General features: G+C 44.4%; 1 protein-coding gene across 2 annotated transcripts in view; it reads right to left on the bottom strand.

Annotated features, from left to right (window-relative positions):
- The window catches only part of Clpb (caseinolytic mitochondrial matrix peptidase chaperone subunit B), a 123296-nt gene that overhangs the window by 82591 nt on the left and 23478 nt on the right, over positions 1 to 17227 (bottom strand). For both annotated transcript variants that reach the window (XM_041676408.1, XM_041676409.1), the window contains exon 3: positions 15067 to 15153. In XM_041676408.1, the coding sequence (XP_041532342.1) occupies positions 15067 to 15153 (87 nt within the window). The remainder of the gene's footprint in view (positions 1 to 15066; positions 15154 to 17227) is intronic.

Here is a 17227-nt window from a genome sequence, read left to right as displayed (position 1 = left end):
AAATAATGACTAATGAGAAAATGCTACACTCCTGACTCACACTGGGACTCCTGCACAGTCACTTGGGACACAGAGATTTCAGTCAGTATTGACCTAAGTATTACCTTGGATTTCACAGCAGTTTTGGTTTTAACTACTGACCTGTACATTCGCCCCTCTTATTTTTCTTTCTTCCTTTCTTTTTCTCTTTTTAAATTCATTTAACTTTATTTTATGTGCATTGGTGTGAAGATGTCCGATCCCCTGGAACTGGAGTTACAGACAGTGTGAGCTGCCATGTGGCTGCTGGGAATTGAACCTGGGTCCTCTTGAAGAGCAGCCAGTGCTCTTAACTGCTGAGCCATCTTCCCAGCCCCAGCCATCTCTCCAGCGACCCTTTTTTTAAAGACTCATTTGTATGTGTACCAGTGTCTCTGTGTGTATTTGTGTGTGCACACATGAGCGTGGATGCCCTGGAGGCCAGAGAGGCCATCAGCTACTCTGTAGCTGGAGCATTAGGTGGCTGTGAACTGTTGGCTACGGATGCTGGAAGCTAAACTCAGGTCCTCTGCAATGCTGCAGGCAATGACTCCTAAGTCATTTCTCCAGTTCCTCTATTAATGTTTTAATTAAAAACAATTCTTTTTTTAAAAAAATATTTATTTATTATGTATACAATATTCCATCTGTGTATATGCCTGCAGGCCAGAAGAGGGCACCAGACCCCATTACAGAAGGTTGTGAGCCACCATGTGGTTGCTGGGAATCGAACTCAGGACCTTTGGAAGAGCAGACAATGCTCTTAACCACTGAGCCATCTCTCCAGCCCTTAAAAACAATTCTTAGGGGGCAGGGAGATAACTCAGTGGTTAAAAGTACTAGCTCCTCTACCAGAGGGTTCAGTTCTCAGCACCCACATGGTAGCTCACAACCCCGTTTACTATTTTTCTATTGCGGTGATAAAGCACCACGACCAAGGGAAATTATCAAAGTGTTTAATGGGCTGGTGGTTTCAGAGGGCCAGGGTTCATGAGAGCTGAGAACACGGCAGCAGGAACAGCAGAGCTCAACCCTGCAGGGGCAGGGAGGACAATGGACTCAAAGCCTGCCCCCAGGAATATGCTCCTCCCAAGCCCACACCTCCTAATTTTTCTCAAATAGTTCCATCAATGGAGAACCAACTATTCAAACACAAGCTTATGACGGTTACTTGCTTTCAAACAAGAGATCTGACACTCTCTTGCCTCTGTGAGCACTAGGTATACATGCAGACAAAAAAATACCACACATAAAAATAAATCTTAAAAAAAGTTCTTGGGCTAGGGAGATGGCCCAGTCAGTCAGCAAAGTGCCCGCTGTGCAAACCTAAGGCTCGAATTCAAGCCTTAGCACTCACATAAAGCAGTCCAGTGTGGCGCATGTGCCTGGACTGCTAGCACTAGAGGAGGGGCAGGAAAAGGCAGTCGCTGGTGCTTAATGGCCAGCCCATACAGCCACATGGTGAGCTCAGGTTCAGTGAAAGACTGTGTCTCAAAAAACAAGGTTTACCAGGTGGTGGTGGCACACGCCTTTAATCCCAGCACCCAGGAGACAGAGGCAGTGTATCTCTGTGATTTTGAGGTCACCCTGGTCTACAGGACAGCTAGAACTGTATGTAACACAGAGAAATCCTGTCTTGAACCCACCTCCCCAGCAAAGAAAAACCAACAAGGTTTATAGTCACAGAGAAAAACACCCAATGTTGACCTCTGCTCTCCACATACACACTCATGCACGCACGCACACACACACGTTCACACACACACACACACACACACACACATACACACATACACACCTATATAAATTCTTTCTGCAGTGTTGAGGACTAAATCCAAGGCTTTATACATGACATACAAACATTATAACCCTGACCTATACCCTTGTCCCCATTAATTTTTACCAGTACGAATTTAATCATTGCTACAAGCCATTGAGATAATGTTCTTTCATCTAGCCTATCAATACACCTTTGTATATCATTTAATCTGCCTGTTTGATTGGCCTCAACGAAAGCAGTGATGTAGTGATGAACAGATCACAGCCCCATGGCTCATCACTTGACTCTGGCTCTATAGTCTTACGTCCATTCATAGATAAACAACTAACCAGGTCGTTCACTATTTATTAGAGTAAACATATTGTTTCCTACACCATATTTTACTCATGTAGCTGTCACATTGCTGAAACTCGGACACACTGGCCTTATCTAACTCTATCCTGCCCCTCCAGCCTACGAGTCCTATTCAGATAAGTAGCTTAAGGCACAGATGCACTGGAAGATGTATCAAAGAAGAGGAATGGGTCTGGACCATGTCACAGTCCCCAAAATGAACAGCCTTTCCTCAGCAGCTGAACCAGATGGCACTGGAAGCCGCCCTGCCCCAACTGACACTCTCCAGAAGAAAGAGCACTGAACATACAACTCCAGAATAGAATACAGAATTGAAGTGGGGTGGGGAGGGGCGGATACTGTCATGTTAGGCAAATGAGTTGGCACAGTTTTCCATTGAGCAATGTCTTGGGTTGTCTGAGGTCGAGGCATGCATCTGCCAAACTAGAAACGGGAGTATGCTGCAACGGAATATCATTACTACGAAACAGGATTATCGTGAACAGCGACTCCAAATGGGATTAGAAATGATTCTTTGTTACTCAGAGATAATCGGCCACAGCAGCAGTAGTGGGGAACCATCAAGCCCTGAATACTTTTCTGGGGGCATGGCACTGGCATTCCAGGCACTTGGCTAGTACCCTTGCCCACCCTTCCTTGCTGGGAAATACTGGGCACTGCCCTAATTGGGCAGAGGGCCACCTGAGACGAGAGCCAACTCTGTATAAAGAACTTTACTCAAGGGTCCCCTGTATAAAGAGGGAAGGGCTGAAAAGGGAAACCAGAGCTCTACTGGTTCTTGGTCACCTAAGAGTTATAGATGAGGCAGGTACCATTGCCACTACATCTAAGGTAGGTTTACCTGAAGGCCCTTCTGGGGAAGCCAGAAATAATAATAACGGAGGCACTTAAACCCAGCACAGCTTACTTTACAGCAGGACACTGTTCTAAACACTTTATGTCTATTTCTACATTTAACCTCACAGGCTGAGGTAGACCTGCTTATTATCCTATTTTACAGCCAGAAAAATAATCACAGAGAAGTCAAATAATTTGCCAAGTGAGTAAGAGGCAGAGTATGAGTTCAAACCCAGGTACCTGACTCCAGAGCCCACAACTGTTTACATACTAGCCAGAGATGTCCAACCCTGTGACACTGAGATCTGCGTTGTCATCTTCACAGATATCCTGAGAGGAAGACTGGATACACTTGTGCTGAGGAGGTCACAGCCAGAGACAAAGGTGGCCAATGCTTCCAAGTAAGGTCTCTGCTGAATAGTTTATGTTAACTTGACACACAGTTTTTAGTGAACTTGACTAACTTTATCTGACAGAAGAGACCCTCAAAATGCCTCTATAAGATATGGTTGTAGGCACAGATGGTGGTGGCGCTCGCCTTTAATCCCAGCACTCAGGAGGCAGAGGCAGGAGGATCTCTCTGAGTTCGAGGCCAGACTGGTCTACAAGAACTAGTTCCAGGACAGGCTCTAAAACTACAGAGAAACAAAACAAACAAAAACCCACAAGATATGGTTTTAGGTCATTTTCTTAATTAGTGATTGATGGGGAGGGCCCAGTACATTGTGGGTGGTGCCATCCCTGGACTGATGGTCCTGGGTTCTATAAGACAGCAGGCAGAGCAAGCCAGAGGAATCAAGCCAGTAAGCAGCTCCCCCATGGCCTCTGTAACAGTTCTGACTTCAGGTTCCTGCCCTGTTTTGAGATCCTGCCCTCACTTCCTTCAACGGTGGAGTAAGATGTGAAAGTATAAGCTGCTTTAGGCATGGAGCTCCATCTCAGCACCTGAAACCTAATTGAGTCTTCCTTGAGCACTCTTCGGTCTTAGATCCTGCCAAAGTAGAGGGGCCAGGGACGCCTTGCCTGCTCGCCCTCGGATCTAAGCAGCAGCAGAGGAGGCTACCAGGGAGACTGCCAGAGTCCAGCAAGGGCAGCACCAGCTTGCTGGCACCAAGACCCCCTGTGGAGCCCCTGAGTGCACAAGGGAGAGCCCTAAAGAGCCTCCCCTATGGAACAGCACCCTGGTGGGACTGCTGGTTTCTTAGAGGCAGGACTTAATGGTCCCCTTCCCTGAGTGAGGCAGAGGAAAAATAAGCAAATGCTAAAAATAAATGACTGCTCTGAAAGAGAATTAAATGGTCGCCAGCCAAGGATGGCAGCATCTGAAAATTAACAAAGCCCAGGTACCACATCCAGGAAGGCCTTGGCAAATGCGTGTTATCTACTCATTAGCTCAGTTCCTCAGGGACGCCAGCCAAGCAAGGCAGGCAGTGCCGGGAACCAGTCCTTCCGATGCTGATGAAGTGCACTTGGGGGTGTGGGTGGGGGTGGGCAAAGGCAGTAAGAGGAGGGAGACTCTCACTCGGAATTTCAAACAGTTTTGCTGGGTCTCCGCTCTCCCTAGGATTCTCACCTTCTCTGAGGCAGGAGCTTGCAGACACAGGCAGGCCCCAAAAAGACTCACATCTGGATGTTTACACCAGAGGTCTCCTTCAGAATCCTAGTAATCCTCATTATTTAGGGGCCTGAATGAAGCCTAGGGGTAAGGAGCCCAAGAATGGAGGGGGAAAGGCTACACCCCCACCCCATTGTTCAGACTTTCTCCTCATTGGAATGAAGAGTCATGCAGGGAGCCAGACAGAATCGCCATTACTAGATGGCGCCGACTTCCTGTCTTGTTGGAAATAAACAACTCCATATATGGCTATGCCTTTGGGAGCTGCGCGTCCCCTGCTTCCTGCATGCGCGGTGGATAAGGGCCCTTGGGCCTATCCCGATGCAGTCTGGTGTCAGCTGACAGTGGCAACCAATCACAGGGCGACCCATGTGCCTACTCCCTATATAAGCAGCTGCTTTAGTGCTCTCGGGGCCTCTCGCTTCCTGCTCCCCATCAACCAAGAGGCACTCCAATAAAGCGTGATCTGAGAACGATCCTCATGTGGTGGTCATTCTTCCTCGCTGATCGAGAAGTTCGCTGCAGCCTGAATGAAGCCTAGGGGTAAGGAGCCCAAGAATGGAGGGGGTAAGGCTACACCCCCATCCCATTGTTCAGACTTTCTCCTCATTGGATGAAGAGTCATATACCTGTGAGCATACATAAACCCAATGCATGCTGGGACAAAGGTGACTCTCATGATTCATCAGCAGCAAAACTTCACGATGTCACTGATCTCCATTCTCTACTAACCATCAGAACGTAGTATTCTATTGCTGGATACCAGCAACAGAAAGAATCAAAACACTCCAGGTAACCAACTACATTACCACAAACATGAATTCTCAGTACACCAATGGTCACAGCTAATAATGAATATTAGAGAAGGTGACAGTTTTTATTTATCTATCTCACTATTTAACTAGTTGTTTTGTTTTTTTTGAGACAGGACCTCAATATATAGTCCCAGATGGCCTAGCACTTACTGCATGATCTTGCCTCTGCCTCCTGAGTGCTAGGATTATAGGTGTGCCTATGCTATATTTTGCTTTTTAGAGGCTGGGTTTCACTCTAGCTCTGGCTGGTCTGAAATTCATTCATTATATAGCCCAGACTGGATTCCAACTTGTGGGAATCCTCCTGCCTCAGCCTTTCAAATGCTGGGAATGCAGATGTGAACCACCACATCTAGCTCTGTCTGGGATGAGAGCTTTTAAATATGCTTTTCTAAGTCAAGTTTACTGAAGTATCATTTATTTTATGCTTTTGAAGTATCATTCTAAATATACCTTTTAAAAGATTATATATATATATATTTTTTTTTTTTTGAGACAGGGTCAACATAGATATAATTAGATTGGTCTTAATCTCACTTTGTAGCCTAGGACAACTATTCAAAATGTATGATTTAATGCATTTTAATAATGATGTATGTAACCACATATAATCACCACAATCATTAAGATACAGAATATAAACCAGGTGGTGATGGTGCTTGCCTTTAATCTCAGCATTTGGGAAACAGAGGCGGAGGCAGAGGCAGAGGCAGGCGAATCTCTAAGTTTGAAGCCAGTCTGGTCTACAGAGTAAATTCCAGGACAGCAAAGGGCTACACACAGAAACCTTGTCTCGAAAAACCAACCAACCAACCAACCAACCAACCAACCAACAAAAAGATATAGCAATATTGAATATTTCTACCATCTAAAAGTTCTTTAGCTGGGCAGTGGTGGTGCAGGCCTTTAATCCCAGCACTCGGGAAGTAGAGGCAGGTGGATCTCTGAGTTAGATGCCAGTCTGATCTACAGAGTTCATTTGCATAAGCAAAGGCTCTTACTGACAGAACTGTCTCCCTAACCACCTAGTTGTTTTCAAAAATAAAAAAGGACTTAGGTTTATTGCCAGGGGCATGGTGGTACACACCTTTAAATGAAGTAGGAAAAACATCTTGTTTGAAGCCAACTGGGGCTATATAACGAGACCCTAAACAAACAAACAAACAAAAAGATTTGAGTCAAGTGATGTGAGAGGTGGGTGCGTGCAGTTGCATGTGGAGTCCAGAAGAGGGTTGGAGCTGGTGTTACAGTATCTGTGAGCTGTGAGATGGGGATGATGGGGACTGAATGAACCCAGGTCCTCTGTATGAGCAAGATGAGCTCTCAAACACTAAACCATCTCTCCAGCTTTCCTGACCTGGCACCTAAACTATGGAGTATTATCCGATTAAATGAACATACCGCAGTTTGTCGATTTGCTACTTGATGGACACTTCCAGTCTTTGGTTGTTTTACAAATTAAGCAGCTACAGATATCTGCATCCGAATCATATTTCTCTAGAACAAATAACTTATTTCTCTAGGAGCTGTTATTTCTGTGCTACGTGGCACGTTTGCTTTCCTTTGGTAAGAAAGCTGCTCAAGTGTTTTCTGATGTGGCTGTATCATTTTATGTCCTGGAAGCAATGCATGGTAATTCTTTTTGCACCCCTGCCAGGACTTAGGACTGTTAGCATATCATTATAATTTTAATTTCCATTTCCCTAATGACCAACGCTGTGTCTTTTCATGTGCACATTTTCCATCTATCCCTTATTTAAGTACAACATCTCAAGTCTTTTGTCCACTTTTAAAAAATTTAGTTGCTTGTCTTAATTGATCTGTAAAAGTTCTTTATATATTCTAATACTGCTCCCTATCATCTGATGCTTTCACAGCTTGCTTGTTTTTTTAGAATAAGAAACTAAAATGATCTAATCCATGCCATTTTTTAAACATACTGCTTCTCTCTGCACATGTACTCTGATGAAGGGAACAAAAAGGACTTAAACTTTCAGTTTGCAAATATCATTGGCCTGTTGGATCTTAGGACCAAGCTGTGCTTGGTGTCTGCAATAGAAGACTATTTTTATCTCCACTGGATGCTCCCAACCGCCCTAGACCTTTAAGGAAAGCTACATCTGGAGAAGCGACTGTCTTAAAAAGAGCCCTCCCACCCCCGCTCCCCTCTCCTGGCTCTGTACTTTCCAAAGCCCTGTTCTGGTTCGCCAGGCTTCTGGAATGGTCAACAGTCGTCACACTCCGTCAGTGGCCATTGTCCACTGGGAAAGGTGGGAGGCTCCCGATCCATCCTCCAGTGAAAGAGCAAACAGTGGAGCCTGTGCCTGCTTGGACATCAAAGTTGAGCAAACCGGCCTGGCAGACCCTGCTTCCCCGCCTACACAGCCTGCAACTGCCATCTGAAGGAGCTTCTCCACGCAGGTCATGACTCTCAGCTTGTCATCCCACACATCAAAGTTCCCACCACACACGAACTGGGTGCACAGGTTCAAATCAAGTTGCTCAACAGTGGATACTCGGACATTGTGCCTAGCTTTAATCCTGTGTTTTCCCAAGTAATTAAGCCTTCTTGCTTATGAACTTGTGACTAAGTAAAGCATCACTGAGAGGTTGTAACATCAAAGTGCTGTCCACCGTCTGTCTGTGTTTGGTAAAATTGGATTTCTTTTCCTTCTTAAAGAAAGACTAATTGAATTTCACTGAAAGCTCCATATATTTGCACTAGCTGGTGGAGGCTATTCTAAGTCGAAGTGATCAGCCCAGGACCGTGTGGCTTGGCCTTTAGTTTTGCTGGGTCAGAGGGCAATACAGAATGGGGCCCCTGGACTCAGGCTAAACAAGTGCCTTGTGGCAGAAGGCTCATCAGGGGCTCAGAAACTGGTGACCGGACTGTTAACACTCTGCCCACACTGTTGCTAGTGCTGACCATGGGACGGTCCTAGGAGAATGTCAGGAAGTCTTTGGTCATTGAGGACTACGGCCATTATGTTACTCAAGTCCTCGGTCATTAGCAGTCAAACTGTGTGTGCGTGCGTGTACGTGCTATGTGGGCACATGTGTGTGGAAGCTACAGGCTGAGGGACCTGCTCAGTTTACCTTACCAAGGCTGGGATTCCAGGCAGCTGGGTCCACTGTCCTGCCCAGTCTACCTTACCAAGGCTGGGATTCCAGGCAGCTGGGTCCACTGTCCTGCCCAGCTTTTCATGGAGGTCTTCTTACTTATGCAGCCAGACCATTTTCCCACTCTCAAGTCATGTTCTGTAGGACAGTTTGTGATTGCTTACGCTCTGTACCTTCATGTAGCTCAGCACAGCAGCACCTGACACATCATGGTTTGAAGCTGGCCAGATGGATGAAATGATAGGAAAAAAGTTCAAAGTTCTTTAAACTCCAAAGTGTCTCTCTCCAGAACCAAAACTCGGGATTGCTATCTGGCTTCATTAGTTACCCGATTTACAGTCACACAGCAAACTCCACTGACGTTAAGTACGACTCAAGAACTAATCTCTAGATAGAAGGAGTTCAAGAGATGCCACGTTTTCCTCAATATTATTTTTACACAAACAATCTATTTTTAGAAAAGAAAACCTCTGGTTCAATATCCTGAAACAATTATCTTTCCTTCTAAAAATATTATTTTGATCTTGATCCAGTTTTTAAGTCTTTGATATATATTTGTATTTAATTAAGTCACTTCAAAACCTTTTTATAAATAAAGGAGTAAATCTTAAATTAAGCTTCTGTGATGACATTGCATTTATTATTCAAAACTAAATAAAATAAATGCATTCAGAAATCCCAATTGGTGAGCAGTTAAGCGCCTTAAAGATTTGAGGAGATTGTTTTCTAGAGCCCTGAGGGTGAACTGGCTCTCTTTGGGTCCACAGGCTGCAAATATCTAAAGAAAGCGGAAGTCCTCTGCTGTCAGCCTTGAATGAAGGGGCGGTGCCTCTCTGCTTTCCCTTCATACTTCCGTAAGAAGAATTGTATATGACAGAGATCTGTTTTTCACTGATGTTATTTCAAGTACCTAGCAAAAGTAGGGACCCCAAACTTTTGTGATATTAATAAATAACCTAACCAGACCAATGCTATTTTCAATAAAAAGTTGTCCCACTTGGATAATGGAAGGAAGAGGAGGGCACGGAATGGATGTTTAAGAACCCACCCAGTGATCGTCCTGAATGGCTCAGGGGGTAAACAGAGCTTCCTGTGCGGGCATGAGGCCAGAGTGGGGATCTGGGTACCCCTGTAAAAGCTGGGTATGGGACCATGTCTATAACTCCAGTGCTGGAGGAAGCTGAGGCGGGTGAGTCCAGGGGCTTGTTAGCCAGTCAGGCAGTCAAATCAGCAAGTTCAATAAGAGACTGAAAGAAGTTTATGCCCTGGCAATGCTGAAGCAGGCGTGGACAGCCCATTCCTGGTGGTTCTGCTGAACTTGTCCATATTGGGTTTCATGGTCTAAATTGATGAGGACAACTGACCAGGTCTCTTTCTCAAGAGGGCATCAGTGAGAGGCTACATCTCAAAAAATGCAATGGAGAGTGATACAGAAAGATACCCAACACCAACATTTTTGTTTTCTGAGACACGGTTTCTCTGTGAATCTCTGGCTGTCCTGGAACTCACTATGTAGACCAGGATGGCCTCAAACTCAGAAATCCACCTGTCTTCTGCCTCCCAAATGCTGGGATTAAAAGCATGTGTCATCACCGCCCGGCTCAACACTGACTTCTAGTGTCTGCAAGTGTATATATTAATGAGTGCACCTGCACGCATATGCACATGCTTGTATAGAACTGTCTCACCCACCCATATTTAAAAAACAAAGTGGCACATGACTAAATCCCAACACTCAGGAGGTTGAGGTGGGAGGATCAGGAGTTCAGTCAGTGTGGGCTACATGAGACCGTATCTCAACCCATACCTCCATCCCAAAAGAAGACTATAGGTTCAATTTCAAGCATTAGTTAAAAAACAAAACAGAAAGGGATAGGTCAGGGCTAAGCCCAATGTGGAACAAATACACACACACACCCACATACATACACACACACAAAGATAAAACAAACAAACAAAAAACCCAAGCCAACTAGTAATAATCTTAGAAGCCAAGTAGGTAAAAGTCAACACTCATTTTGCTCAGCAGGCATCACTGAATTGTTACTGCCCTGGAGAAGGATAGAGTCATCAGTTAAACCAACCCCATTAAACTCAGAGAGCAGTGTCCCCAAAAGCACATTCTCCAGCAATCTGGTCACTAATTGAGAGTGTTCTTAAGAAGAGTGCTCAACTCTGAAAATACCACACACAGAAGAAACACCGTCTGCTTCCCCACCACTGGGTCTTCCCCACATATGGAAAAACCTGCAAACTCGGCAAGACAATGGGTAGGTGGGTATAGGTAGAATCAGTGGTGGAAAGTAATGTGTGTGATAATGTGTGCTTGTGCATACAGAGATGACATGTGTCCTTGGTCACCAAAGAGTAACAACTCCCATTCATAACCTGAGGCAGACACGTTTTTTTTTTTTTTTTACTTATAAGAAACAGTGGCATAAGAACAGACAGGAGGACGAATGGAACCGAAAAGAAGACCCGGATGTCAATCCACATTATCTTCGAACACCTGATTTTTGACAAAGAAGCAAAAAATATCAAATGGAAAAAAGAAAGCATATTTAACAAGTGGTGCTAGCATAACTGGATATCAACATATAAAGAATGAAAATAGACCCATATCTATCACCATGCACAAAACTCAAGTCCAAATGGATCAAAGATCTCAACATAAACCACACTGAACCTCATAGAAGACAAGGTGGGAAGTACACTTGTACGCATTGGTACAGGGAACCATTTCCTAAATAAAACCCCAGCAGCACAGACACTGAGACAATTAATAAATGGGACCTCCTGAAACTGAAAAGCTTCTGTAAAGCAAAGGACACGGTCAACAAGACAAAATGACAGCCTACAGAATGGGAAAAGATCTTTCCCAACCCCACATCAGACAGAGGTCTGATCTCCAAAATATACAAAGAATTCAAGAAATTGGTCATCAAAAGAACAAATAATCCAAAAAAAAAAAATGGAGTACAGACCTAAACAAAGAACTCTCAACAGAGGAATCTAAAATGGCTGAAATACACTTAAGGAAATGTTCAACATCCTTAGTCATCAGAGAAGTGCAAATCAAAACAACTCTGAGATTCCATCTTACACCTGAAAGAATGGCCAAGATCAAAATCACTGACAACAACTTATGATGGAGAAAAGGGGACACTTCTGCATTACTGGTGGGAATGCAAGCTGGTATAACCCCTTTGGATGTCAGTGTGGCGATTTCTCAGAAAATTAGAAAACAACCTTCCTCAAGACCCAGTAATATCACTTTTGGGTATATAACCAAAGGATGCTCAATTATGACACAAGAACATGTTCATAGCAGCTTTGTTTGTCATAGCCAGAACCTGGAAACAATCTAAATGCCCCTCGACCAAAGAATGGGTAAGGAAAATGTGGTACATTTACATAATGGAGAAAAAAATTTACACAGCAGAAAAAAATAATGACATCTTAAAATTTGCAGGAAAATGGATGGAGCTAGAAAACACCATTTTGAGTGAGGTAACCTAGACACAGAAAGACAATTATCACATGTACTCATTCATAGGTGGTTTTTAAACATAAAGCAAAGAAAGCCAGCCTACAAACCACAATCCCAGAGAACTTAGACAACAATGAGGATCCTAAGAGAGACTTACATAGATCTACATGGGAAGTAGAAAGTAGAAAAAGACAAGATCTCCTGAGTAAATTGGGAGCATGGGGACCCTGGGGGAGGATTGAAGTGGGGAGGGGAGAGGCAGGGAAGGGAGCAGAGAAAAATGTAGAGCTCAATAAATATAAAAAAATTAAATTAAAACAAAACAAACAAACATACAAAGAAACAGTGAGTCATGGACTCTGCTTCCACCCATCCACCTCACACCTTGTAGCTCCCGCACCCCAATCCCCAGCTGTCCTCCTATTCTCTGTACTTGTACTCTTCTACATTAGATTATAAGCTCCCCACTTGTCTTATTTTTATTTTTATTTATATAAGATTATTTTTATTTTATGTACACTCGTATTTTGTCTACATATTTCCATGAGGGTGCCAAATACCCTGGAACTGGAGTTACCGACAGTTGTGAGTTGCTGTGTGGCTGCTGGGAACTGAATCTGGGTCCTCTGGCAGAGCAGCCAGTTCTTAACCGCTCAGCTATCTCTCCAGTCCCACTCCCCACGGTTTGGTAATTCAAAAACTAGAACATGTTTCTCATGGGGAGAAACACTTAAACACAGAATCACAACTGAATTGTCTCAAAAACAAAGTATATATAGTATCTTTTTAGTTTTGTTCTGTGATGCTAGAAATGGAATCCAGGACCAGGCAAGCACTCCACCACTGAGCCACACCACCAGCACATGACCATATCTTTATTTTTTTTTAAATATTTATTTATTTATTATGTATACAATACTCTGCATCAGACCTCATTACAGATGGTTGTGAGCCACCATGTGGTTGCCGGGAATTGAACTCAGGACCTTTGGAAGAGCAGGCAATGCTCTTAACCACTGAGCCATCTCTCCAGCCATGACCACATCTTTAAAGAAAGATCTCCAGGTGATCTGAGGCAGATCAATGCCTAAAATTCAAAAATCCCAGTTATGTAGTTTTTCTCCATGTTTCAGATTCTTCCAAAGTGGTCAGAACTAGCAATTATAGCATTAAAGACCTGCTTGACAGGAGAATTAAAAGTGGTGCCTCCAACAATTAATTTAGTAGCTGCTCTCTGAAAGCATTCCTTCAAAAGCTGGCATGTCTCAATGGGAAGGCATGGTGCGGGAGAATTGTCTGTATTCTGTCAATCATGTTTTGAATAAATGCTGACTGGCCAGGCAGGAAATATAGGTGGGGAAACCAGACAGGGAATAAAAATGATGCAATGAGAACAGAAGAATTCTGAGAAGGAGGAAGTTGATTCCTCCCACTCCTGCCCAGATCACTGAAGCAGCAGGATGTGATCTGCCTCACTGAAAAAGGTACTGAGCCACATGGCTAACATAGATCAGAAAAAGGGGTTAATCAAGATGTGAGAGTTAGCCAGTGAGAGGCTAGAACTAATGGGCCAATCAGCTTATAATTTATAGAGACCTATGTGTGATTTTCTTTGGGGCTAAACAGTTGTGGGGTACCGGGCGAGGCAGAAACCCAAACAAGCAGGCCTGGTCCCCCATGTTACAAAGGTGCCTGCCGCACATGCCTGCCACCCTAGGTTCAATCCCCAGCACTGGGTGAAAAAAATCTAAAAACATGCTGTTGTTTTTGTTGCACAATTTCTTTCATACAATGAGAGCTAGATGAGTATACACTTCATCCCACTAGACTTCTGGAGACCCAGGGGCAGAAACCAGAAAGCTGGGGTTGGAGGACTGACACAGAATAAGATGCACACTGTGCATGCCGGGTTAGCCTGCCTACATGACTTTAGAGAAAACACCTTTCCTCTCTGGGCTTCAGTTTTCTCAACTGTAAAATGAATATAACAGTATATATTTTGTGCAGTGGCCATGAAAAATACAAATAAGGCCAGGCATGGTGGAGCACGCCTTTAATTCCAGCACTCGGAAGGCAGAGGCAGGCAGATCTCTCTGAATTTGAGGTCTACAGAGTGAGTTACAGAACAGTCAGGGCTATACAGAGAAATCCTGTCTTGAAAAACAAACAAGCAAACAAAAAATCAAACAAGCAAACAAAAAAGAAGCTACAAGTGGTTGCCTATGCCACGTCTGCTGTGTCTTGCGTGTGCATGCGCATGTGCCTGTGCACATGTCCATGTGTGTGTAGACTAGAGGCAGCTGTTAGGTCCACTCATTTATTTGTTTATTCAAGTTCTGAGACAGGGTCTCATGTAGCCCTGGCTGGCCTGGAACGAGTTATGTAGATCAGGCTAGCCTCAAATTCAGAGATCCACCAGTTACTGCCTCCATGCCTAGCCTCGTCTAATCCACTTGACTTTTTGAGGCAGGGTCCTCATCTCATCAAACCTGGAACTCTGACTCAGAGTGGCTGACCAAAGAGTCCCTGAGATCCACTTGTCTGTCCTTGCAGTCTCCCTAGTGCTCAGCCACTGGTGCACTAGGCTCACACGTGGTCCTCACGCACTTCAGTGACCGAGCTAGCTCTCCAGTCCTTACTGTTTTCTTTACATGATGGCTATAACCTTGATGAAGGGGAAAGTAGGTAGGAAAACATCACAGCCACCAACAGAAGGAACAGATGGAAGTTTCCAGACCCTCCAAAGAAAAATTCACTAGGAGAGCCCTCAATAAGGGCAGTAACGGACAGCTTCTCAATATAGTGAAAACTCACAGGCGTGGAACCATTTAAAATCTGCTCTTAAAAACGTGGCTGCTATGATAACATCAGTGACTGGCCTAAGGTCACAAAGCCAGTGACTGGTACTGCTGTGATCTGAAACCACATGTGGTTCTCCACATCCACCATGCAGCACCTGGGACTGCAGAAGATGGCAGGGGCAGCAAGGGTGGCCGAGTAGCCAGGGAGGCAGCCCTGGATAGAAGGAGATTCTTACCTGTCATTTCGGCTGATGGCTGCCACCATCAGTGCTGTCCAGCCAAGTTTGTGCCTTGTGTTGACATCTGCACCTTCTGACAACAGCCTGACAAAACACAGAAGAATATTGTCAGCTTATCATGGACAGGAGTGGAAACAAGCAGAAAAAACCTAGGACATACAGTTAGTGCAAAGCAGCCTGGACAACACAGTGAGAACACTAACTCTAGAGAGCAGATAACAAACACAAATATGCAGAAGCATGAATCTGGACACAAGTCCTTTGAGTTCTAACCCCAATTCCAGCTCAGATCACTCCTCTCACCAGAGTCATCCCTTGCTCAGTTCCATACTGTCATTCTCTCAAGCCTTTTGAAAAAGATTCTGCCTTCTCTATCTTAATAGTGATACTATGACACCCCTACTTCCTTGGCCCAAGAGCCTCTCAGCCCCTTTGCTACGTTGAAATCTTGCCTCTAGGTCAGGTGATATAAACCTGGTGCCCACACCCTCTCCCTTAAGTTCCCAGTGTTTAGCACTGAAGACCTAACATTCCTCAACTCTGTTAATTTTATCATGGCTATTTGGAAAATACAAACCCTTCAACCCAAAGAAAGATGGAAAGAATTTCAGAAATGCTAAGTTCCTATTATAGCCCATGCAGACCTATTGGGATCTACAAGCCAGATGCTTAGCATATAGGAGTCCCTTGATTGTCAAGTAAACCAACAAATCCAAGTTCTAAAGTACATCATTATAAATCTGAGCTCTGGGTCCTGTTCCCTATAACAGAGGCAGAGACAAATGAGCAAAGCCATGCCTTACTTAGCCTGTCCTCTTGGAACTTCTTATTCCTGAGTTTATTTACTCTTCACAAGCTGAAGGAGCAGAGAGAAACTCTTGTAATGGAGGAGGAGACAGGAGGGAAAATGACTTGTGAAAGGCTGGTATAGACTCTCTCCATTACCCACAGATGGTCTCTCCTCATCTCGTCTCATTAGCCCACATCCACACAGCACCCCTCTTCACAGAACACAAAAGGCAAAGACAAACTATTTCAGCCAACCAATGGCAGGGTCCTACAGTACACTCTAGATGTGGGTAAGAAGATGTGGGGTCTGCTCTAGGACAACTCAGGAAATCAAAGACCACAGTGCCACTAAAGGAAGATAAAATCAAGAATTCAATTCAGCCAGGCAGGTGGTAATCCTCAAGCCTAGGCAGGAGGTTCTCCACGAGTTCAAGCCCCCCTCCTCCCCCCACGGTCCATCCACTAGGCAGATGTCCATACAAGCAAAGGGCACAAAATTTTCTCCATCCTATCCCGATCTTCCATCCTATCTGGACTGAAGCTTCCTTCACAATCACAGTGAGGGCGAGAACTTCATCTACACTTTAAGCTTCAGAGCCGAATGTTTCAATGACACCACATGGTTTGTGCAAAACAAGATTTTTCCCCCACACAAATAATGTATACCTAGGGTTCTTAGGTTCTTTAACATCCATGGCCATGAAAGGAAACAGGGGACCAGAATAATTCATCATATTCTTCTCTACCCTCTCCCAGGGACACCCAGACTCAGGTAGCCACCAAAAACAATGCTCAAAGAACATCCTCTCCCATGTTTCCTGGAACCTATGTGACCATTGCCTTGGGAATAGGACCTCTGGGGCATGAGGCATGCATGTGTGTGATGTGAATAAATTGCCAGCATCCTCCAGGATAACGGCTGCTCTACAGACCTTCATACCAGCAGGACGGGGTGCTCTGTGCACGTCTCTTCTTGCAACACTTGGCAATACTAGGCTTTGTAGCATGATTAATAACCCAGAGACAACATATTGTGGTCAATCTGAAGATCAGAATAGCAAAAGAGCCAGCCATTGGCTCTTACCTCTACCTCAGTTCAAGATGATGATCCTGCCTCCAGAATCTCAGAATGAGACTGTGTGTGAGAACTGTCTTGTCCCATCTTAGATTCTTCTCTACTGCTGGGATTAAAGGCGTGCACCACTACCGCTTGGTTTCTATGGCAAACTAGTGTGGCTACTGGGATTAAAGGTGTGTGTCACCACTGTCTGGTCTCTAAGGCTGATCAGTGTGGCTGTTTTACTCTCTGAACTTCAGGCAAGCTTTATTTATTAAAATACAAATGAAATATCACTATAAGGCGTCTTTG

The sequence above is a fragment of the Microtus oregoni genome, unplaced genomic scaffold (assembly GCF_018167655.1).
Source record: "Microtus oregoni isolate MIOR12 unplaced genomic scaffold, Mior012 000027F_ref0000203, whole genome shotgun sequence".
Classification (NCBI taxonomy): Eukaryota; Metazoa; Chordata; class Mammalia; order Rodentia; family Cricetidae; genus Microtus; species Microtus oregoni.
Note: the sequence above shows the minus strand (reverse complement) of the source record. Positions and strands in the feature narration are given on the sequence as shown.